We start from the raw sequence: 25,930 nt of genomic DNA, 5'->3' as shown, positions 1-25,930 counted from the left end.
TTAGGTGTTTTTGGGAAATCCCCACTTCTATTTTTCACAGAAAGAAGATAAAGCTAGTAATGTGCGACGTAATTCCTGACAGTTTTCTACAATTTCACCGCGTTTTGTTTCGGAGTTCAGAAAACAAACAGTAGGTAAGATGTACAATTTTTTCTCACGACTTACGCGTAGTATTTTTTTGCAATAACAGCACAGGGAGCCCAGGAACGAAAATCAACTGTAATACGCAGTCTCTATGAGCGGGGGAGGGGTGGGGGGTATCGGCTGGTATCTAGTGTAAAAAATAGACAAGGGATGAAGGCTCCAGCCAGCTCACATTTTTTAAACTCGAAAAAACAGACGAAAAGAATGAAAAATAAAATATAAAAAAATAACAGGTTGAAGAATATTAGTTGCTTCTTCAAATTACGCCAAAACCTTACCTATATTTTACCGATATCTGCAGAATAAATCAAGAAAACTACACAAATTTACTCCATTTAGGAATTCCATTTAGGAATTAGGAAGATAAAATAATAATAAAACTGTCAATTGAAATGCTATTTAGAGTGTTCCTAACATTTTAATTGTTAATTTTGGAAATTATTTCGCACTGACTACAGATGTGGTTTAAGTTTTTTGAATAGTTCTAATAACAAGTATACAGGTCTGGTTGTGTGAAAGATGTTTGAGAATTCGGCAATCAAAGTTGCCAGCAAATGTTGGCTGTGTATCAAGATTTTAGTTTGCTAAGTCCAAAGTGCAAGGTCCTGGCTCAATGATAGCTTTTGTTTAAAATACATTATTTATGGGGAAGTTCTACTAGGACAAACTAAAACAGACATATTTATATCTGTTGTGACCTTGAAATAATGGCTAGATGAGATATTAGTTGTTTTTTGCCATAAATGTCCTGTATCCTCAGGTCAGATATCTAGGCATTTTCACCATCAGCAACCATCACAGTGAAAAAAAAGGCCGAAAATTCCCAGAAAACAATACTTTGGGATAGTTGTTGAGACTCTACTGAGCAGGGTAACAAGATTACTTCAAATTTGACTTTGTGCTGTTTTCTTGACTATAGCTGAGGGATCTTCCCATGCTGGAACGCTGACTGGAGAGCAGATGAAAAAGGCTAATAGCCTTTTGCACCTGCTCTTTGGCCGGCGTTCCACAGGAGCTCGCACAGAGCCCATAAAAATACATGTTACAGTGATTGGAATACATTGTATTGTATTGAGTGGTATAGCCTGTATATTGGCACTATTCTGAATTCTAACCTGCCATCCAGACAACGTCATCTGTATATTGGCAATTGATCTTAAAAACATTCGGACTGCTGCAGTCATTTTATAGAAATTCATTCTTCCTGTATTTTCAGTTATTAAAAATGCCAAATAATGGCCATGAAAGTGAGAATGGACCAAAATTTGTCATATAAACAATTTGTATTTTATGAAGTGTTCAAATGAATGTTACGATTTACCTTGCCAAAATTGTTTTATTTCTCAATATCAAATGTATTTGTTTTCTTCTATTTGCGTTTCACAGTATTTGAGAACATGGCGGACAGTGTGGAAGTGGTATTTACTTTAAAAGAGTGGGATGTTGAATTATCAACACCACATGCTGTACAAATTATCTTTCAACTTATTCTTGGTGCTGAAGGTAACTATCACCTTTGTTGTTATTTCTGTAATACACATACATACAGGGAATGAGATCCAATTTCAGTGTTGTGTATGTACTTTAATTTAATTGGTCTTTTCAATCCCTACAAAACCTTTGCTTAGGTAGAATATATGGAAATAAATCTCACCTCTTCTTCTCCTCAGTAAAGTTGATAAAATTGTTTTTTTTTTTTTTAATCACTACGAAACCTTTCCTTAGGTAGAATAGATGGAAATAAATCTCAACTCTTCTTCTTCCCAGTAAAGTATTAATAATTAGGATTATTTTTAAAGTTGCAAAATCGATAATATTGAGAAAAGTTTGACACTGTATGTTTATTTATACATTGGTTTATGTTTTTATCATGTGCTAAAAATGAATTTCTACATCACACATGTGATGATGTGCACTTATTGTTTTGGTACACAATAACAACATTATTTTTTTTTCTTTGATCATCAAACGATTACTATACAGAGTGCTGCCAAAGCAGTATGTTTGGTTTATGCTTTGCTAATCAAACAATAGTCTTACAGCGATTCTGAGTATAATTCTGACAGTCAGTTAGCGAGATGATTTACAACTTTGAAAAACACTTTGGTTTTGCTCCAAACTAGACTTGACGCCATTCCATTACCGTACTAGACAAGGCTAAATCACAGTTTTTCAAAATTATGTGCATACTCATTTGAATATATGAATTCTGTAAAAGGGTTAATTATTCACTGGGTTATAATTTTGATTATTTCGCTGACTGGAAAATGCGCTAAAAATAAAACCCAGTGAATATGTAAAATTGAGCATAGAACACACTATCTAAATGATAAAACCATGAATTTAAAACCTGAAATGCTAAATCAGTGAAATTTAAACCAAGTGAAAATTAGTCATTTTACAGTAAATTATTTTGATTTGTTTAACCATTCTTGAATCACAAAAAAAATGTAGATACTCAAGAAAGATAGTTATTTAATACATACACTAGTTTAGCATAATCATCATATTGATAATCCTCATAAAATACTGAATCAAGTCTATAACACTGCAAAATCCAAATGTTTCAAGCCATTTTTTCTGACTGATGCGTCAAATAATTCTCAGAACCACCGTGAAATATACATGTACATTATGTAAGTAAATAATTGCAAGTAAAGAGCACACAATATATCTATCATTTGCTTAATATTTGGAAGTTTATGATGAATCATTTCATGATGTTCCCAGTGGTTCATTTTTTTCCAAAATTAGCTTAGAACATTTTGTTTAAAATGGTAACTGGCATCATGAGACATTTCTAATTATTTGCCGTATTTTAGTTGTGAAACAGTAAATTTAACAAAAATTTAACAGGCTTTTTGTCTGAAATGATTAACAAAATTAGGACATTTAAAAAAAATCTCAATCACTGTATTCTTGACCTACTTGAGTTTTTTCTATTATTCAAGTAACTTCTGTTTGACCTTAACCTTTGACCTTTTGCAGGTCATCATGATCCAGTAAGCATTAAGAATAAAAATCGGAATGATTCAGCGAGTATAAAATTTGGGATTTCCCAAACAGCCGTTCCTGTGTTGAAGCATATATTGTCCAGCTCTAAGCAGTCAGTGTTTAGAGAACTTGGAGTGACCAGTATCAAAATTGGTGAAGATTACAAGCAGACCCTGAAAACACAGTGTAATACTGCAGGTCAGATAGTAATCATAGTTATAAATTTTATAATCGTAAATCAGTTATCGTGGCATCATGTGATGTATACAACATCCATAAAATACATTTATTAGTTTACATGGCATATTACTGTAAAATCTGTATTAGAAGCCGCGGCTTCTATTAAAATGGTACAATGCAACAGAGGGGATGCGGCTTCTATTAGAGCATCTACCCTTATGAGAAATGATGATTTTTTGATTCTCAATTATTCAAAAAGAATGGGTGCGACTTCTATTAGAGATGCGGACAGAATTTACAGTAATTTCCGCTGCATGATACATTTAATGCGTTTAAATGAGAAGTCAAGTTTATAAAAAGAATAATTCTGTTATCATTTCCTTTTAATTGCTAGTATTCAAGATATACCAATACATATACCCTATTTTTTTTTTTTTAAGCTAAGCAGCTATACTTGTTTCTACTTCCTCATTCTGTTACTTCCTCTGTCTTTTTGTCATGTTAATTTCCGGTGTGCAGTATGTGCATTTCAGTATGTGCATTTCTTTATATACAGCTTGCTGTTTATTTGGTTTGTTATGATGACATTGCCCACCTACATCCCCAATTTAATTTTTTTTTATTTAATTAATTGAATTGCTTTAATGTAATAATTCTTTTGTGAATTTCGCATGTTATAGAGATTTAGGTAATTATGTAGCAATGAAAATTTAGTTGAAATCAATTTTGAAAACATGGCCAAAAATTAAGTCTGAAAATTAGAGCAACTCTGAGTTATACTATGAGGTTATTACGAAGATACCTCAAAGTATGCACAAAGACAGTACAACGGCAGTATTGACCGACACGCAGTGGAGATCGATGCGACAGCGTACTGTCTGAGTGCATACTTTGAGGTATCTTCGTAATAACCTTATTATTATACATCTTTTCCTACCAAGGATACATCATGGGAATGCTGAAATCTAAAATGTTTAGAACAGAATCAGCGAACTTCTTTGTATGGAGTCTGGTTAAATCCTGGTGGCAGCCATGTTTGTTTTTATTATTAGAGGACACTTACACTGGAATTTGCATTTCCTAATATAGTAGGATGAAAATACCCCGTAAAATACCGCAAAATTATGGCATTCTGTAACCTATGGCGTTATGGTGACAGATGTATAATAATAACAATTTATTGAATAGGTTATTGTATTATTAGTCTTCTTTATCATAAATCTTTTCATATACCGGTACTAGTATTGCTGTTTCAGAACTCCCCCCCCCCCTAAACTTTCTGATTGCTAAATTCAAATTTTGTCGCTATTCATAAGGTAAAATGTGTTTCATTTTTGCCTTTTGCCTTGTTGATATCGTTGTAGATGAAGGTCAAGGTATATTAGAGGAAAATGTCTGTCCTTGTTGTTGTTGATGTTGTCGCTGATGTTGTAATTAACTCTGTTGTAAAAATTCTTCTTATGGTTACAATAATGCAAACTGTTTTTATTTGAGGATCACTATGAAATGATAACTAAGTTAAATTTTTGTGTAACAAGTGCAATTCTCAAGATATTGAGTGGGTTTGGGAGGGAGGGAGGGAGGGATAGAGGGATGGATGGATACGTACATAGCTTATTCTTTTCTGGTTTAAATACCGATGGCAGCAAGACTTTATTATAGTAAATTTGTTTGAATTTGGTTTTGAATTCTATAGTGTTAGATTCATCACTAATTTTAGTTAATGTGAATAATCTTTTAACAAACGCTGTCCAAGAATTATCGTTCATTTTATTGTCAGTATTGAACGCAAAGTCTATCATTTACTTCTCAATGGGAATGGTTGTAATATGCTATGATATCAAGACCCATAACCAATAGGGAATTGTGTTTATTTGGTCCAAAATTATCAACAATACATATACTTTGTGGTAAGGAAAATTGTGGCACTCAAAAAGTTAATGTGGTTTTCAGTTTCAGCGAAAATATTAAACTGTTTGAGAGAATACATATATAAACAGATATAGTGCCATTCTGTAGCCTTTCAAAATACTGAAAACAAAGTAAAAATTCCCGCTATCTTTGTTTTTTTCAGAGTACATTCAAAGCAGTTGTGCTGAGTTTTACAGAACACCACATCACAGTTTTCAAGATGAGCTACTCGCTCAGCTTATACTACATTTTAAAGTACAATTACGAGCTACACAAGATACGAGAAAACAAATGTCTGATGAGAAAAAAAGTGCAAGAAAATTATTTGTTGAATTGGAAAACAAAGTTGAATGTCTCAAAATTGAAAACAGTGAACTGAGAGAAAATACAAAGAGAGTTGAAAATGAAAACCATGAGCTTAAGAAAGTGATTGCTAACAGTACTTTAGATAGTGATATGAACAAATTGAACATAAAAGACAGTTCTGAAGAAAAAAGCGTGTCCAGTGAAATCAAGCCAACTGTAAAAAAAGCTGTGATGGAAACTAAAGATAATGATGGTCTACATGTATTGCCGTCTGATGATCTACAGGTAGATACTGAATCTTTTGGTAGCCATGGCAACAATGACGAATCAGAAGCCTCTTCCTCGGCTGTGCAACCAGAAGATTCTGCTGCCTCACAGGAAGATAATAGAACACTAGATGTGGATACTACATCTTTTGGTAACCAAGACAACAAAGAGAAATTAAAAGCTTTCTCATCTGTGCAGCCAGAAGACAATGCTGTCACACAGAAAGATAGTGGAGTATCAGATGATAACAAAAAAAAAATAGAAGAGTTGAGATTGCAGCTGGAGAGGCAAAAATTCAAAAGAGGTACCTATGAAAAAAATATCAATGCCCTTGGCGCTGAATACTCAAAAGATGCAGACGACAAACTGAAAAAAATGCAGAATATTAAAACTCCAGACGAAGAATGGATAGAAAGCTCCCAAAATACTGAAGTATCTTTGGCTTATGAGCTGAAGAAAGAGAAGGAGACAGCTGAATTTTATGAAAATTATTTAGAGAAACATTCTCATCAAGCAACAGAGCAAAATAAGCAAGAAGCTAGCAAGATTGAGACAGGGAATCCAAAGCTGGTAGGTTCTACTGAAACCCAGGATGTATTTGTATCAAGTAAAGATAGCTTGGTCAGCAATAAACAGCAAGATGAGAAGCCACTAACCCAGAGTTTAGCTTCATCAGAACAGAATAACAATAAGCGAAATGATGTTGAGTCGCAAGAAGAGCCATATTCTCATCAAGCAACAGAACAAAATAAGCAAGAAATTAGTAACATTGAGTCAGGGAATTCAAAGCCCCCTAAAAAAGTAAAAGTAACTACTGAAACCGAGGGTGCATATAATATTGAGTCGAAAGAAGAGCCAATAATTACTGAGGAAACTGAAGATGCTTCAGTACACAGTCAAGAAGGATTGAGCAACAATAATGTAGATGAGAAGCCTGTAGGCGAAACCATAATTACTTGTGAAACTCAAAAGCCAGGTATGAATGCTAGCGTAACAACAAAAATGTACCATCCGGTTTCTGAAGAGAAATCAGAAGTACAACCTGTCCAAGATTCAGAAGCTGTTTCTCGAGAGGAATCACTAGCATTACCTATCCCAGAGTCAGAACCAGAATCAGAAGTGGGTATCTTGCAGAGACAATTAAAGCTGATAAAAAAAAGGGAATTAAATGTGTTAATGCAACAGAAACAAGCTACTATTGACAGTTCCTCCACATCTTCTTCAAAGGTATATTATATTGTTTATTAATTTGAAGTGGTTAACATCAAACATGTGTTCCTGGAATGCTTCGTTTCAATTCATCATCACTGATCCAATATACATGTAAAATTCTCAAGTTGTTTTTAATACTTTATATCGTTCTGTTCCCTTGCACATGAAAACATCCTTAATTTTTATTAAATCACTCTTGAATGAATGAGATGGTTGAATAACATATTTATGAAACTGTCATAATTGGCTATATTTATAGAAACGGAGCATGGAATGACTACAATGACCAGCTGTGTTGTTATTCAAAATGTCCTTCAGTCATTTGATGTCTCCCTTTGATTTTGGGTTGACCTAACCAGAAATGTTCTTGATGACAGTAAAAATATCCTATTTGTCTTGCAGGAAGATAATAAAATCATTGAGTTTGTTGTGAATGAGTTACCTAAGAACGATTGGAGGCCACTTGTGAGATGTCTCGGCCTATCTGATGTAGAAATTGAAGAAGTGGAGGAAAATACGCGAAGTGACTTACGAGAAACTAAACGCAATGCCTTAGTGAAATGGAGGAGAAAAGAAAATTTAGATAAATGTACTGGCACTAGAATAGTAATGGGTATGCGTGAATGCAAATTAAATCAGTTAGCAGACAAAGTTTGCATGGAGTTCAATATCTCAGGTAAAGACTGTATGCATTAACTTTATTCTCATTTCTTCAAAGCTTTCTAGTACCGGTATCCCACAGGTATTGATCCATGCTGTGTTTGCTATTGGTCCAATGCAAAGTGTACAACACATGTTTGAAATGTTATTTGTTTACACAAAATTTGAACACACACTGCTTGACAACTGTGATGATTTAATTATCTCGTTGCATATTGTCAGCAGTTGATATAGTCATTACCAGTGTCCGTACATATGTCTGTCTGTATGTTTGTACTAGTAGATTTAATCAACATATTTAATAAGCACAGGTCATGTGTCTTCATTAAAAAGGCATAACTATCATATCTAGAACACTATACAGATATTGATATTCAACCAGTGTTATAAAGTATAAAATCATATTTTTGATTTGTATACACACAGGATGCAGGACAAAATATAAATTATTAAATGTTGGTTTCATACATACATCCCTTTGAGGGCAAATAACCAAGGACTGTATTCAACATGTGAAAATCAGTGGGAACTCTTCTAATGATTGCATCTTTACATTTTCAGAAAAATCAACACTGAGTACTAACATGGCTGCTATTGGTGGTAGCGGAGACTTCTGTATACAAGGTACGTTTGTTGATTTTTAAAGTTTTCATTCTTTGTATTATATTGTTGACCTTTCAAACTTTCCTTATTAAAGATTTGAATAGAAAGGGTTCACAGTGTACACAAATTGAACATGATATCTGAAAACAGTATTTTGGGATTATGATATGATAGTATTTAGCCATGGAATTTTTTGAAATCTCACTCTAAACAGAGTCTGCCTTGGCCAATTTTATTCAAACTTGGTAGGTACAACCCATGTGATATTTTCTTTTGTGATTTGATTAAAAATGTTTCAAGCGAAGGGGCTGTCGCATGAGCACACACGAGAATTGAGTCCCAACAACCACACGCATTAACTAGTGGCCATGTTTTTTTTTCTTTTAATGTGTCCATTTTTTTTTGCGTTGTAAGCTTTTAATCAAAGTTGGGATAGGACATAATTGTGTGTCCTTAAATATTAATTCCCCCCCTATACATACTGGGACTGTGTCAGTGATAATGATTTGTTTAATGGAAGGAACATGTTATCAAACCCTAAAGTAATCCTACTAAAAAATGAAAAAAAAAATGATGTATACTAGTTTTGTCACATATTGTCACTTTGGTTTTAGTTGAAGAACCGGAATCTGAGCCTCTGCTATTTACTGACGAAATTTGTGATGACTTAGAGACCTTGGATAGGGAATATTTTAACAAAGAAGAAATGAGGAAAGTGCAGAAAAGGCTAAAATTGACTGTAAGTTGTTATATTGTAGTTTTGTTTAGTTTAGTTTAGTTTTTTTATACGAGTGTATCTTCTTTTTTTTATTCTGAATGTTTCTAACATGGAATGACAACCATGCTTTATTTGTGTTCTAATAGTGCTCAAATGAATTAGAACTTACGATGTACTTCCTAGGTGTTTTAATGTATAACAATCACTTTATTAAGATTCGCCTGTGCATACTAGTTAGCTATAATTTGCATGCATATTTTTAATTCTCTAATTTTAGTGAATATTTTTGTCATTTTTGGTAAAAAGTGATATTTTCAACTTCTTGTTAAAAATCGCAAGTCCAATTGCTTTGATATTACATTTATAGGTACTACATGTGGACCTCTTTCAGATTTGTTCATTTTGTAATGATATCTTTAATTCTCTAATTTTGGTGAATATTTTTTTTACATTTTTGGTAAAAAGTGATATTTTCAACTTCTTGTTAAAAACCGCAAGTCCAATTGCTTTGATATTACATATATAGGTACTACATGTGGACCTCTTTCAGATTTGTTCATTTTGTAATGATATTTGTAATTCTCTAATTTTGATGAATATTTTTGTCATTTTTGGTAAAAAGTAATATTTTTGACTTCTTGTTAAAAACCACAAATCCAATTGCTTTGATATTACATATGTAGGTACTACATGTGGACCTCTCTCAGATTTGTTCATTTCATGATGATATCTTCAATTCTCTAATTTTGATAAGTATTTTTGTCATTATTGGTGCATTGATACAATACATATTGTTCATTTTCTAATGATATCTTCTGTTCTTTAATTGAAATGTGCATTGCTAACAGCGAAGCTATCTCAGCCGACAGGTTGCTTGTTAAAACTTTTATGAGAATGATAATGTTACTTGCAAATAAAGACAAATATTACTTGTTTAGATCAGGGATAATCTTTGTATCAATCACAATTAATGATTCTGATCAAACTTTTGACACACTGCCTTGAAACCTTTACTTTTGCCAGTGACATTATAGTGCTTACATTCTAAACTAAATGACTTGTATATATGTCTTATGTAGCTTGATAGTGATGTACCAATATTTGAAGTGTGTACAGAATGGGAGAAGGTCTACAAACCGATGACAATGCCACTAATTGAGCGACGAAAAAAGACCAATTTTTTTGTTCGGGTTATGAGAGACCTTCCCAGAGAAGATATTGTTGATGTTTTGAAGAAATACTGGTCTGGTAATGGTCTCATAGGTATGCTTCACTGATATTACTGTTAATAATTATATTTTGAATAACATTGCTGTATGTTTGCACTTTTAATATTATGTATGTCATAACATTTTTTATTTCATAATTTATTTGATATGGTTTAAAACAATTCTTCTATTAAAATAATTGTACTTCCTGAAAACCTTGACTACGTCCTTAAGCCATTCATCTAGTTTGTATTCCAACCCCCCAGTCCCCTTATTGTTAATTTTTGATCATCAGCTTAACCCTCTCACCACCATTCCCTCTTTTCATCACAAATTCACAGAAAGTGCTGTTCATAGTCTGCACTTTCCTTCAGAAGATTGGCAATAGCCAATTTTTTTGAGTAAAAATTCTGTCTGTTGGCTCCGAATTTAAGGTTCATTTCCAGAAATACACAATGTATATTATAAGAATTATTAGACAAAATTGGGCGAGAAACTCTAGTGGTGAAAAGGTAAAAAAAAGATTTACACAGAACTTATATCCGCTGCTGTTGAATACATTCACAAGGATTGTAATTTGTGTCCACTGGAGGTTGTTGATGATTTATTACCCTGTACTACAGAATCTATAATCTTTTTATTTGTTCACAGGTCCTTCAATGTCAAACATGACATCATTCCAGAAAATCCCATTTTCAACGAGGAACAAATTAAATAATCAGCTATCAATCGAAAAGCCCAGTGAGTTGAAATCATCATTTCATTAATTTTCAAATATACTTAATAAAAATGAAGTATAGAGGTTAACACATCTGTTGTTGTGATCGTCGATTGTCGTTAACACTTTCTGGGTTTCCTATTTGCTGTAATTTAAACTAGCATGTATATTATTCAAGATGTACATGAAAATTTGTCTTAAAATAAAACATTTGTTAGACCTAAAAAATTACTAGTAAGTGTAGAAATAAAGACATTTACACTGTTTTACGACAAATATCACAATTAGTGAATGTAAAAACTACAGCAATCTATATCCAAGTTACCAATTTATTAAGAAGGGCTGACAAATTGACATTCATACAATCAGCGAATGTCAATGTAAAAATTATTATATTCACAGTTATGTCGATCATTTCCCAAAATACTATTACGACACTACTCATACATCCGCTTCAACATGCACACATTATCTGAATAATATCTAATTTGTGCACGTTTATAAAACATGCAAGTTCAACAACAAGATCTTTATCATATCAGCATTGGCCAGGCATTGATTTCCTTTGTATCAAGGAATAAAATAGAACTCACTGATTAAGTGGCACATTTGTTCTTGATAACTGACTTTTATCGTCGTTCATTGAATGTGACTGGAGTGATACTGTCAGTCTGGTGTCAGCCGCGTGGAAGGGTGGACACGATTTACAGTGGCAATACCCAATACAAACATAACACATCTATTATTATATTGAATATAAATAAGAACATGATTTGAGTAAAACTGGATGAGAAATGAAGAAATAACTGTATGTGGGTTTTTATATTTTGACACTGTCCCTTAACGCAATGGTACATGAATCCTCTGTGGTGTTGAGAGAACCTTTAAAGGCATTGTATTGATTCCCCCTCAATGACAATCACTTTCCACGTACAGGTTTCTTCTTTTGATAATTCAAAGATATGCCAGGTATATCTCGACCAATCCATGACTTATGTCGGCTTTTTCTGGAAAATAATACGTTTTGACGATAAGTAAACTCAGGTTTCCCCATTGGTATTCATTTGTGACCTTATTAGTCTGCATATTTGTACTTTTCAACATCCGTTGAGGTTTGGTAAAACTATAACATGCAAAACCACCAATGCAATGTTTTTCATATCCTGTCATTTTTGCTTCTTAAATCATAGTTTGCCTTCATACTTGAAATCAAACATCGTTTTACATAACATGTTTTTATCGAATGAAAACTTAGACAAGTTTGTACAAGCAAAGGCATCATTCAATCACAAAATGTGTATAGTTTAGTGCATCCTACTTTGTTGGTTGATGCTGCTGCAGAAACGGTTGTCTTGCGCCTATAGTACCTTTAACCACCCTTGACCACATGTAATTTGTCTCACAATGAACAAGTGTACTTCCCAAGATAGCGTAATAATAAATTCAAAAATAATAAATTCTAAAAAACTTTTCTAAGTCCTTTTATTAAATTGTCCTAAGTAATACAAATACATGTATATTATTTCAAATCATGTCATACACTGCTAGTCAAGTATTGTAAATTGACCTACAGTAAAATTGTTTGCGACCTGTTGTTTTCATTTTGATACCTAAAAAATCAAGGCTTCTGCAGTATTCTACTTCTGTATTATTGTGACCTTGTCTTCTAATTAATTATGTGGGCATGCTCAGTAGCGCCTAGCAACCAGGAGCAGTCATCAGTTGGTTAAATAAACAAACCAGTCCTTTCCCTCAGATAAACTGTCTCATAATTATTCTTTAAGAACATTAGGGCTTGAGCTTCATTGTTTGATCTGTTTGTTTTCAGATGGTTCTGACTGGCGCATCATTGCTGAAATAGCTAAATTTCCCGACTACCAGAATTTAATTCAACTCTGGCAACAGAAGGGTAATGGAGGAGAACAAGTTCTGCAGACATGGCAAGGCAGAACAGATGCTACTATTGGCAATCTGTATAAAATTTTTGTAGAAAATGATATGAATGACTGTGCCAAACTGTTAGAATAAAACCTATAGTTATTGACAGGTTATTTAGTTCATGTATACTTGAGATATTATTACATCTTATTGGTCCTTCAAAGCAGTTTGAACTTTTATTGTAATTTTTATAACAACATCTATAATATACTTTTGATAATGTCACAATGCTGTAATTTTTCTATAAAAGTCAAGGCTATAATTGAAATAAGATACTGTAAAATGACTCATTTTCACTGGGTTTAAATTTCGCTGATTTAGCATTTCATGGATATTCAATGGGTTTTAAATTCACGGTTTTATCATTTAGATAATGTGTTCTGTGCTCAATTTTACATATTCACTGGGTTTTAATAAATAGCATAATATTCCAGTCAGCCAAAAATTAAAACCCAGTGAACCCTTTTATAGTATATGATCTGTCCGGCAAAAAAAAGCAATTATTGGTTTGTGTATGCTTCTACTGAAGATACTCTTCTAAAAACTACAGTATTCTACTTTTAAAATCATTTGAAATTGTAGAAATTCAGAAATTTCTGGTATTTTTAGGAACCAACCAGTGTGTTTTCATTGAACATATTTTATAATTTACGTATGCGCAGATACATTACTCCCACATCTGTTTTTTTTTTTAAATTATTGTTTGATGTTTCTCTGAATGATGTCCTTAATCATTGATGATAAACTGTCAGTAAACTGTGTTCAAGAAATAATGATTTCATAAACAAGAAATTACAATTTAGAAAAGAGTGGTTGAAAGCTATGACATCATAACTTGGTATGAATCTAGCAATCTGATTGGCTTAAGGAAGGTCTTGTATCTGGCACTAGAAGACTTATTATGCATGTTGCGAGAAAACTCCCTGTGAGGAATGTGTGCGTTCATTACTGTGCAGCATTCAAGTGATACATGTGACATCAACATGTACATTGTTGCCACTCCCCAAGCCTGCCACCTGTTTCATAAAAATATCTGTTTTCAAAAAATATCAACTAAAAAAATCGTGTACTCTACGTGTATGTTCTACAGAATGCAAAATCTATAACGCGCATTACACAACAGGCAAATTATTACCCCTCAAAATGCCAGTTTACACAAATACCGGGTAACACCCCAAATCCAAATGGAAATTATATAACACAATATAGTGAAAATCAGGTGATTATGTTTTCAAAATTATCACACTATTAGGTGTTTTTAAAAAATCATGGCTCTTCATCACCCCCTTATGATAGTAGTATATTAGTAAAATTAATTTCTGAGTGTAAGTGAGGGTTTTTTTGGTAGTGAAGGTAAGACTTCTTCAGGTAAAATTGGCATATTTGGGGCGGATAAATAACCTCACATACATACCTGTCAAAACTACAATAATAACATACAATCCTGCCACAACATGAATGTCAATATGTAATATAAATTAACTACTAACAATTTATAACTTTTATAAAAATGCTTAATAGATGCAGGAAGTGTCTACCTAATTATTTTTTTAATCCTCTGTTTCATTTCTTGTATCACTTACTATATTCTGTTCATTTGAAAATGACTTGCATGTGTATCGTGGTTTGTTTATACTAATGGCTTGTGTGAGACAAAAAAAATCACCACCACGTTAGAAATTTCATTCTATGGCCTTTGATGTTTTATCTTACAAGAGAGTCACACAATGGTATTAAACACTGTATAACCACTGTATGGATGACTTAAACCATTTGATGGATGACGGTGTTTGTTTTAGGAGTAAGAGGGTTGAACGTGGGCAATTATTATTTGATCACAAGAAATAGTCCATATGAATAATTATGTAACTTAAATTGAAAATAATTTGTATTTATTCAATCAGCTTTTATAAACACTGGAGTATCATTCTTCTTTTCTAGTGCATGCAGATGCATTTGAACAGCTTATAATTTTGTCGATTTATGCTGCCCATCAAATTAAAAAAGGTTTTGCCATTTTTCACAAATTATTAGTTATACCATTGAAGTTTTGTTTAGATATTGCAGTTTGGATTTGGCATTAATGGTTACTGATATTTGAATATTCACCGGGCTTTAATTTCTTATTTTGCTATGTTGAGTAAATTTATTGGTTTTATATTCTTAGAAAAATGGAATAATGAATTTTGTTTTAATTTATGTGTTCATGGGAATGTGGTTTAGTGGTTTTTGAGAAAAATTAAATGATAAACCTCCAAAAGTTAGTCATTGCATCATATATTACCAAATCCATGATATACGTGGTCATATTCTGTTGCAATATGGAGTCAATGTGAAGCTACTTACAAGACTGTGTCTGATTGGCTAACCAACACTAAAACCTGACAGTCAGACCAATCAGAAAGCAGCTTGTTTGTTGACAGGTATTTTTAAGCATACTAAATTGTAGAGTATAATATAGTATATTTAATTTGATACTAAATAATATATTTTGTTACATTATCTGTGGTCAAAAGACATTAAATATAATAAAACACAATTACACACACGGGACAAAAGGAAATACAATCTAGACTGAAGTCTAAGTAAAATTACTTATAGTGAAATAATATGCTGTCAATAAATTTGCTAGCACTATTGGCAATGAACCCATCTCTCAAACTTAAAATTTCTGCAAACATTTGTTGTTTTGATAATTCAAGTATACTTTCATTATAAATATTAAATGCATTCATAAATTCAGTACGAGCATTTGTTATTCCAGTATGGTTGCAGTCTAAAAGTGCATGGATTTCATTGCCAATAGCCCCATTGTTACAAAGTTGGCACTATAGATATATATATATGGTTTGACTGTTAACCTTTGTAGATACAATAAATGTCAAAGGTCAGGAATTGTTATAGTGCTGTTGATGAATATATTAGATTATGATTTATCGTGAAATGAAACATTGTTCTTGTTGCACATAGTTAAGTATTCATTCCATGGAACAATGAAGGTCGCTAATATGTTTGTGTACTGAATGTTTTGGTACTACCAGTAACAATTATTGTACATGTGTACTAATGTTATTCATGTTATATTATAGTGTTTTGCAAGAGCAATGTTTTTAGTTTATGATATATAATAATCAACTTTGGTCCTCAACACTATTGAAAAATACTTGATACATCCATAATGCACCTTTATGATGAAATATGCAAATTGTTGTTCAATATTACATGATTGCCAAATTAGTTTATGATTTCCTGTAAACTAAAATTGATGTTCCGTACAAATGAAAAAAAATGATATACTATACCTTGTGTTCTGTTGGGGCTTTTATACATACTAAAAAAACTGGAACATATGCGTATAAGGGAAGTTTCATTAAAACAGTTTGTTTTTACTCATTATGTAAATTTTTTAATCCAATTTGATATTTATTTTTTCAAACTAGATGCTTCAAATCGAGGAAATTTTTTTTACATTATCTGTAATTTTCACAGAATTCAATCTCAGTTTTAGACAGGCAAAATGTGACATTCTGATAAAAAAAAAGTTAAAATTTTTCTGAATATTTTCTGTATAAAAAAGAGAAAATTCAAATGGAACTATTTTTTGAATGATGTCTGTAGTTGGCTTTGGTGCTCAAAGGATTAATTATTTAATTGTAATTTGAAATTTATTAATTTTATGGATTGTTTCATGAGTTCAAGAAATCGTAGTCTTTAATTAGTTCCTGTTCGTAACTGGTCTGAAAACAAGGACTTGTATTTTGACATCTGTACATGCATGCACCTCCACCTGTATCTCAGGCATACCTGTTCTGGTATATGCCTGTCCAATAATTTTATGATCTGATTCAAGATGGCCAAATGGCGTTTTTTTTTATGCTAAAATTTATCAAAGTCGAACATTTCTTGCTTCTGTAACCGTATCTTGGATGTGTATGTACAGATTTTGTTATGGGGGCTTTGATGCACATCATATTGTTTTAGAGATCCCATTCAAAATGACCAAATGCTTTTCATAATCTTTATCTCTAGTATTCCTTGACCGGTCATATTCAAACTTTATATGTACATCATGTTATACAATGCAATTTAATAATTGTTAGATAATCAGATTCAAGAAGACTGAATGGCAACCATTTTTAATGTTGAAAATTCATCAAAATAAAACATTTCTGTCACTTCACTACGTTCAGTTACCCACCATAGACTCCAGTCAAAATGACTAATTTTGAACTGCAGGTGATCTGCGATTCAGGCAATGAAGGAGAGAGAAATCTAGGTCAGGGGCAGCCCCATAACCTCATAGATTTTCTTCTACGTCACGCAAAACGTGACCAAGGTTAAGAGGACAGCGCCATCTCGCCCTATGATCACTCTCCTGTTTCTGCAAAACAGGGCGATTCAGTCTTTATTTTTTTTTGACTGAGTTTTCTGAGGTACTCCTGTGACCGTTGGTAACGGGGGGGGGGGGGGGTGTATCTGATTCGGTTGGTACAACCTTTGGTGGCCCCGCAGAGTCTGTTCTTCGTAACGACTCTGTGAGCCACTGCATGGGGGTGATGCAGGGAATCATCGATCCTATTGACCCAATGTACATACCCCCACCCTCGCTCCTGAAGCAGTTGCTCTCTGTTGTGCTGTCGCTTCTGGGATCCAGACGAGGGTATCCAAAGCAACACCGACTGCGTGGCTCCCCTGGTCCGACCCAGTGCTGGACGTAGCAGAGAACACACAGACGGTGTTGATGGGCGGATGTTGGTCCCCTGCAAAATATAGACCTAAGTCCCTAGGGTGCGGCAATCTCGCGCTTAACCTGCTTAACCGCTGGATCAATCGCTACCTGATTGGTGTGGTGCAGTCTCGGTGCTTCGGGTTGCCACCGACCAGATGGAACAGATGGTACAGGTGAAATCCCCAAGTCAATTTGGCTGCTACCAAGGGCAAGCAGAAAGGAAAGGGGTGCGCCCCCAGGAAGAAGGGACCAGGTGGTGAATCCTCTTCCTCGGGTGGTTTCCCACCCAGGTTAAGGTTGAAGCTAGTTTGACACTTCCGTCTGCGACAAGGGGGTGAGCATACGTTCGACAAGGGGCCGACTATGAACTTTTCAACTCCTACAAACCTCGATGGGACTCACTTCATCATGGGATAGATCGCCCCAATGTAGAACCGCTGCTATCTCCACCCCCTGTCAACAGGGCGCCCCCCATCCCCCATTGGTGGCGCTGCCAGGGGATCCCCTTAAGCGGAAGCAATCCGACAGGAGGTAGACAATTTGCTTACGAAGGGGCACTATACACAGGATAGAGGACCAGGCGACAAGTCCAGACTTCTACTCACATGTGTTGTAGTCCAAAAGCTACAAAAAAAAGATAAAAAAGTGGCTGGTGTCCAGTTCTGGACTTAAGCAAGCTAAATCAGCATGTATCCCTTGATCGGTTCCGCATGGAGACACCAAGCACAGATTTACTCTCCGGGCATCGTTTTGATTAGTTAGCCTTGTTAGTCTTAGTTAGTTAGTTAGGTGCTGCTGCTGCATCAGTCCTCGGTACACATCAACCCGTACCTAGACGACTGGTTGTTACACAATTAAAAAAAGGTTCAAGGTTCTCCGCTTCGGGCTATGCACGGCTGTTCACCAGAATGTGGAATCAGGTGGTGGTGCTGCTGCTGCATCAGTCCTCGGTACTATCAACCCGTACCTAGACGACTGGTTGTTATACAATTAAAAAAAAGGGGTTGTTGGCCGTGCAAGTGAGACTAACACAGGATTTACTACACCAGTTGGGCTTCTTAGTAGATCTAAACAAGTCCCATCCACATCCAAGATGGCAGTCGGTGTTTTCAGATTCAAAATGAACGATGCAGTTTTGGAGCCATATCACTGAATTCTCTGTTCATGTTCAAACTTTATATATTTCTTAAACTTGAGAACTCAGAGGCACCATGTAATGGCATTACTTGTTTAAACTTTCTCTTTCTCCAAGATGTGTATTTGCTCTATTAGTAGTTCATGTGCTTACATTAATGAGAGACAAATTTTTCATGGTCAAAATAAGTAATATTTGAATGATCCAGTTTACATTTAATGTAATTTTGACATGTATATCTATCACAGATGAACTAATACAAAATCTAGTCATTGCAGTATTAACCCCATATATTATTTCCATTATGTAGTATAAAACCTATTCCCCAATAAAGTTCAGGCAGTTTTGTTGTTAGATATATTGCTGTACTGTTTGGAAACTTTTATACAATTCATTATTGTTCATTGTTTTAGTTTTTAGTTTTTTTTGCCCGAATGTTTTTAGCTAACTAGCTGAAATCATTTCAACTATCGTCCGAGCTTGTCCCTTGTTAGGCAATAATGGCCTCCAGGTGCCAATATAATCGTTAACATTTTCACTTTTTTTACCCTAGCGCCCCCAAGTGACCAGTTCTATTTTTTCCGTCGAGTAACCTAGTCTCAAATAATTCGGTTCTCCGAATATCCAAGAAACTTAATTTTTAGATGTCTATTCCTCCTCCTATTCTGCTTACTTCAACACCAACAAAGAGAGCAAATGTTTTTTTCAGACTGCTATATTAGTTTTGAAATGTTGTTTTATGGAAAGTTCGAAATTTCAAAGACAACTGAGAAGGTAGGCAATGTGTTTTCTATCACTAACCGGATCGTAGCGATGTTTTGTTACCGTCATCGCGACAAATCGTTACTTGGTCTCAACTATTACTATACGACCTTTAGAGAGAGAGAAAGATGAAAATGCGTACAAATCTGTGGTCGAAGTTATTTATTTACATTTTTGCAGATATGTTCTAGTAGTGGGTAGAAACATCACTACAGTGGCCATATACAGAGAGTTAGGGGAACATCCACTCCACATTTTCATACGAAACAGCTAATAAAATACTAAAATAGAACGATGAACTTGTATAATAAAGAATTAGTAAAATAAGCAGCAGTACTTAAGGTAGTTCGCGACCATTAACACATCTTATGCCGAAATCCAGCAAGATGGATTTGGTCAATGTAATGTTCAAAATTCTGAAATATAGGGTCATCGAAAATGCGTATTTTGAGAAGTTTACAATTGGTTCCTATGAAAGAAACATTCCATCATATCTAAATTTTGTTCGGTAACCTATGCTAACAAAAATGATATGTAGTGTTATGCGGCTACATATAGCTGTCAGGAAAATGCTTTTGAATATTATAAGTTATCCATGGAATAATATGTTTACATTGATTTCTATGGAAAATGTTCTAAAATGGCCGCTTTTTGGATAATTATGCACGGTTTCTAGAAGACTTTCTACGTAAACACTTTAAACATGAATGACTTGCATGTATGTGAATCATAACACAACAATTTGTGAAAGATTTACATTTGTTTACAATTGAGATGAAATTATCACGTCCAGGAGTAGATCGTTAATGTGTGTTTTTCATCATCATCTTGGGTACACCACAACAATACGGAATTACTTTTCAACACGTATCTCCAGTCGAGAGAGCAGCGTTTGATACTGCTGTTCTATTTATTTTATCTTACCGGTACTGTCTCTAAAATATATATTGAATTAACATTTGCCATTCATGGTTCAGTCATCAGAGCGAATCAAAAAAGTTCATCATGAGTATTATTATAAGTAATATTATGAGTAATTCGAAATTGTTGTTAGGTTTGTAATGAATTTTATATTTATTTTTTTGTCGGTAATAGACTTTTGCACCTTTTAAAAAATTCGCCAAACTTCCAAATCTACCTACCAATCCTGCCAGCTTCTCAGTACGTTCGATACTGAAGTTCAATGGATCTGTATAAAAAAAAACCTCTCAATGTAATAGAAACAGCTTAATCTCGTGTTATGATCCAAATCCCCCTTGAAAAAGTTGTAAGCTGAAATTTTCATAAGCAAATTAAGGTGTAGATGCACGTTCGTGTACAATTGGCCCTTAATTGACTTTTTCCTACCTAGACAAGTTACTCCTTGTTTAACACTGTTGACGATATGTATTGTGTTGTGTTATCTTGTGCTGTATTATTTTACTTTATATATATATTTTTTGGAACGTACACAAACAAAAGTAAGGTAATGTCCACAAAAGCCAAATATATCACTAAAAGACTAAAATAGATCCAAAATACAACTGGACAGAATTTCAATGAATATATAACGAATACTGAAATTTAGAAAAAGAGGCTCATAAGAGCTGGGAGAAATTTCTGTCTACATGCTTTGATAATGCTATTTTGACTATACAATATTGTACAATCATAGATTCCTTTCTCTTAATTACTAATGTCTCCCAGATTCAACTGGTAAGAAATGTGTCGAACAAACTGTGTTTTTTATTTGTAATGTCATCTAAATACTTTTCAAAAACATATTTATCATTCCTAATGTTTTTGTATATGTCTACGTATTTGTTATACTGTACATATGTTTGCAACTTATTTTGATACACATTCCTTATTCTTTCTCTGAAAAGAACATTGAATTTTTACATCAGTAGAACCCAGGGATCATTCTGACTCAAACTAATTTCTACAAAGGCATACTATTATTAGTTTGTTGACAATAACATTTCATTACCAAACTACAAATGTCAACCATGATAGGATATCGACATATTTCACCACGGCAAGCACTGTTAGGAGACTTTCTATGAACACCCAAACCGAATTGTATGTGGAACTTTTCAGGTAGCAACTTGTCAGAAAAATTTTCAATAACTGGTTTATTTTTGCCTGAACAGTTAAATATATTCACATGGAAAATTCACCATATATTTGCCCCATACAGTCAAGTGGGTTTGACCACAGAGTCAAAAAGCTTGTTAGCTAATCCCACAGAAAACATTCATTACAATCCCATAGCAGTTTCTACAGATGAAGTGCTTTTTCAGCCTTGTCATGAAGAGGTAGCTGCACTAAATTTACTATTAGACGGGAAAATAATTCTAAGATAATTGTAATTATCATCATACTTGATTGGCATTGAATTCAGGAAAAACTGAAATTCATTCTTCAGATTTTTACCTGATCCATTGAAAATCATCACTTTGCTCTTTTTAACTTTGAGTTGCCACCTTTGACAATATTTACAAAGAACATTAATTCGTGTTGCAGCCCCCTTGACTTGTAGGCAGTATTAATAGATCATCAACATATAAAATACAATTAAATTTAACATCATTCTTCACAAAAGCCATTTATGTAAGTGTTAAATAGAGTAGGATTGACGTTGCATCCCTGTTTCACACTAAGGTAAGAAGAAACATAAGGTGTGACTCCCTGTTTCAATCTAATGCTATACTTTGTATTGTTGTAATAGCCTTAAAATATTTCAAAATTTGCCCCAACCCCCTTTTTCAAGAGTTTGAAAAATATTAATAATATCATATGACGATGATTGCTGGCTCTGGTACGTGCGACGGAGTGTGATACCCTGTATTGGTTCCCTCTTACCTTAAAAAGATATTAACTTTTGTTGCAGGACAGGAATGTTAAAATAATTACCCAAAAAAATTTACTAAATTACTACAGTGGGACATTATAAATATCACAAAATTATATCAACAATTGTGTATGCCTGCTTGTGCAAATATACTTTTCATCTTAAGTTTGATTTAGGGCCTCGTTAAAAAGGACCTATCAATGAATTAGAAGGTGAGAGTATGAGCTGGATGCAAGGAAATCGAGGAATATCGATGGTACACACGCACTGTGTTGACAAAATGTTTCTAAACCCGCAATGATAATATATTCTCCGATTTGGAATGGTTCAGTCTCAGAATCTTTGATGTGGATGTTGAGATTGTTGCATTGGTAGTCAATGTGAATATCTGAGTGGATCATTGTTGTTTGTCGGTGAATGGGCAGTAAATTCACTTACACAAAGAAATCCAACTAAGGCAAGGGTAAACGATGACCACATCAAAAGTTGAACAACTTAAAAGGGTGACTGCATACAAACAACAGAACGTATTAAATTAAAGATAACGGGGAGTCGATTGTGGCAGTGAAATACAATTTGATGGTATTGTATGACACACAAAAAAAATGCCAGGTATGTAATGAAAAGTGTTACAAGCATGCTAGAAGAAATCCTATGTGCTCGACAAAAGTATGTGTATCAAGTATGATCTGTTGCATATGTCTGGCGAGTTGACCCTGTAGGGGAATGGCATGCATGATACTTTCTTTCAGTGAAAGAAGATGTGCACTTTGGTGTTGACATGATGTTTTTTTGCTATGAAGTGACTCTGTAAAACCGCTTGAAATGTAGGTAGGCGAGATCACCAATAAAGTTATTAGTTCTTTTGATCTGAATGATCATGACATGGAAATCTAGATATCTACCACACTCTCATTGTCACAATTAAACATAATGCATTTACCAAACAAAGAATTGTCGCACATTAAGCTGGAAAGTAGGACGGTACGTACAGGCCCCTTTATACTTTTTTCGTTATCCGTTATGAGGGCTTTTTAATTCCTGGTGATGCGTTCTCTGGATTTTTAATTCATGGTGATTCGTTCTCAGCTAATTTCTCGTTCTTCGTTATTGGTTGTAAAAAATTTCCGGTGATACGTTCTCGCAACTTTTAATTTCGCGTTATGCGTTCTTTGACTTTTCCGTTCTCTGTATTGTACGCTGAATTGCGCCACCAATAGTTTAAAATCGGTACACCTGAGTGTTTTTATACACTCGTGTACTTGTAGTATGCGAGAGTTCTTCCCATTGGTCAATTCTTCGAAGTGTGATCTTTTGCCAATCAAATCTACTGTTCTATAATGATTACAGCAAGTCTCTGAAGTATTGGGGCAGCCAATTTGCAAACTCGCTAGCGAATTGGCTAACTGCCTGGGATTTGACTAAACAGTTGGCTTTCGAATTTCGCTGGCGCCGTCTTGTTATTATATGAGTGGTAGGCGAATGTACCGGCAACTGAACTATGCCGACCCAACTTTAGGTCACTTTTTATTATCCACGAAACGTTTCGAGCGCCTGTGGTTTGCTGGTGTGTCTAGGAAATACTTGAGGTTTCATATACGCTTTATTACATGATGAATTATAATTTTCTTCTAAATTGTTTTATTGCTTCCTTAATATTTCATAGTTTTCCAATGGAATATTAAAAGGTTCACAACTTTTAATAATGTATAGTAGATAGGGAAAAATGTCAAAGCGTTTTTCCCCTGTTCTACAGGGACGTATATTATTAGAATTAATTTTGAATTATTCATTTGAGAAAATTTTTTAATGTGCAAATTATTTTCATACTTATGAACCCCCTTCCCCTCATATTTACTAATTTCTAAATTTAAGTTAAAGTCATTATTTGGCTATATATGCAATTTACAAACTTGATTAGTTTTAGGTTAAAATCTGTTGATATTAATTTCGTGATAAGCATAATATTTTATTTGGGTTTTAATCTCATTTAAATGAAACTTGCTACATGGATGGTCTGTTACATTGCACAGACCTTATTAGTTTTACACTGAAATCTGTTCATATTAATTATCTGTTTTGCATAATTAGTTTTAAGCTTTTCCATCAATATCTCAAGTACAAGTAATTTTGAATTAATTTTTAATGTGTCTCCATTACTCAGCACACAAGAGTTTTTGTAAGCTTTCTTTGATATTTATTTGACAAACTACTTTTCGTTATCTTTACTTAATTTAGTTGTTTATTTTGTATCAGTATGTCAGATCATTTGGGAACACAATTAAAGAAAGTTTGAAAGGTCATATAATTGGTCAGTCTATTACTTCACCAGTCCGTCATCATTTTATCCACCAGCCACAAATAGTTTCATTTTGGGACAGTCCAAAGCTCCAACCATTACCAGTTTAACATGAGATAAGAGGATCAAGAGAAAATGAGAAATTGGGCTGTTGACAATGGGAAAGTTGTTAGACAAAGATCAATCCGACAAGAAAACACAAAGTATAAGGCCACTGAATCTATACGAGGAGATACCAATTGGTGAAACATTGCATAGAGAGAGACATGATTTGTCAGATGGGTCAGCTGTTGAGAAGGACACATCTGAGAAAACTGATGAGCAAAGAGAAGAATATAGTGGTGATGAAAACTAGTGATTCAGAAAATGAGGAAGTAGATAACACGAAAGAAGTGACATTTCATGAATTGCTGAACAAAGAGAAACAGTGTGTGCAAGATAGGTTGGCTCCTGAACAGAAAGCAACTAGGGAAACTGTTGCACAAAGAGACGACTACAGTAATGACGAGAACAGCAGTTTAGAAACGGAGGAGATAGATAGTTTTAAACAGAAAGATCAGTTTATAAATGTATGTCTAACTACTATGTCTTACCAGCAATAGTTAATGTCAAATATCTTCAATAAATGCTTTTATATTCAACAATTCCTGGTGATTGGTGATTTTCCTCTTTAAATCTTGGTGATTGGGAGGGGGTATAAATGGGCCAGTACGTAACTGTAGATCTAGGTGGAAGGCTGCTGACAATTTGTCATAGAGGGAAAACTGTGGCTGTTTATCATTCGTCTTAAAAAGATTCTCACCCAGCTGGGACACATATACATACAAAACCGAGTTTTCTAATTAAGGATAAGAGTTCATGTTCGGATCCGACTGAAAAGATTATTTCTAAATGATAGAGTTCACTTCATGCAATCTGTCAGATGCTAAGCATAAAACCGTGTCCACAGTGTATAGTTCAATGCATAAGAATGTTAGTACAGTAGTGGGACTTTTAAGCTACTCTGGTGCAATAGGGACACGAAAGTCTTTACAGCCTGACACCATTGAATTTAAGTTTTCAGCACATGTTAGGAGAGATAGGTTGCTTGCAATAAGGTAATCATCCAAATAATGAAGAATATTATCTATTCAGTTGATAGATTCAGCAATGTGATTAAATAAAACAAGTAGCTGAATTCAGCTTAAATGGTCTGGTTACTGGTTGTTGACCGATTTGCTCATAATGCTGTATCCCAAAGAATGGTAGTTGTTGGTATATAGTTTGCTGTTGACAGTCTGGCGGACTGTCGTTGTCTATAGACTTTGAATTGT

General features: G+C 34.0%; 1 protein-coding gene across 1 annotated transcript; it reads left to right on the top strand.

The window, feature by feature from the left end:
• Window positions 1-9: 9 nt before the first annotated feature.
• LOC100376242 (uncharacterized) lies at window positions 10-16,561 on the top strand. The gene is made up of 10 exons (XM_002730372.4): window positions 10-134; window positions 1,531-1,647; window positions 3,133-3,336; window positions 5,393-7,029; window positions 7,417-7,690; window positions 8,236-8,298; window positions 8,892-9,016; window positions 10,075-10,258; window positions 10,855-10,944; window positions 12,750-16,561. The coding sequence occupies exons 2-10, from the start codon at window positions 1,542-1,544 to the stop codon at window positions 12,947-12,949; spliced, it is 2,883 nt and encodes a 960-aa protein (XP_002730418.1). The 5' UTR covers window positions 10-134; window positions 1,531-1,541; the 3' UTR covers window positions 12,950-16,561.
• The last annotated feature ends 9,369 nt before the right edge of the window (window positions 16,562-25,930 follow it).

Source organism: Saccoglossus kowalevskii, chromosome 7, assembly GCF_978046115.1.
Source record: "Saccoglossus kowalevskii chromosome 7, keSacKowa6.1, whole genome shotgun sequence".
NCBI classification, from domain to species: Eukaryota; Metazoa; Hemichordata; class Enteropneusta; family Harrimaniidae; genus Saccoglossus; species Saccoglossus kowalevskii.
The sequence above is the reverse complement of the archived record's forward strand: the minus strand, read 5'-3'. Positions and strand labels throughout refer to the sequence as shown.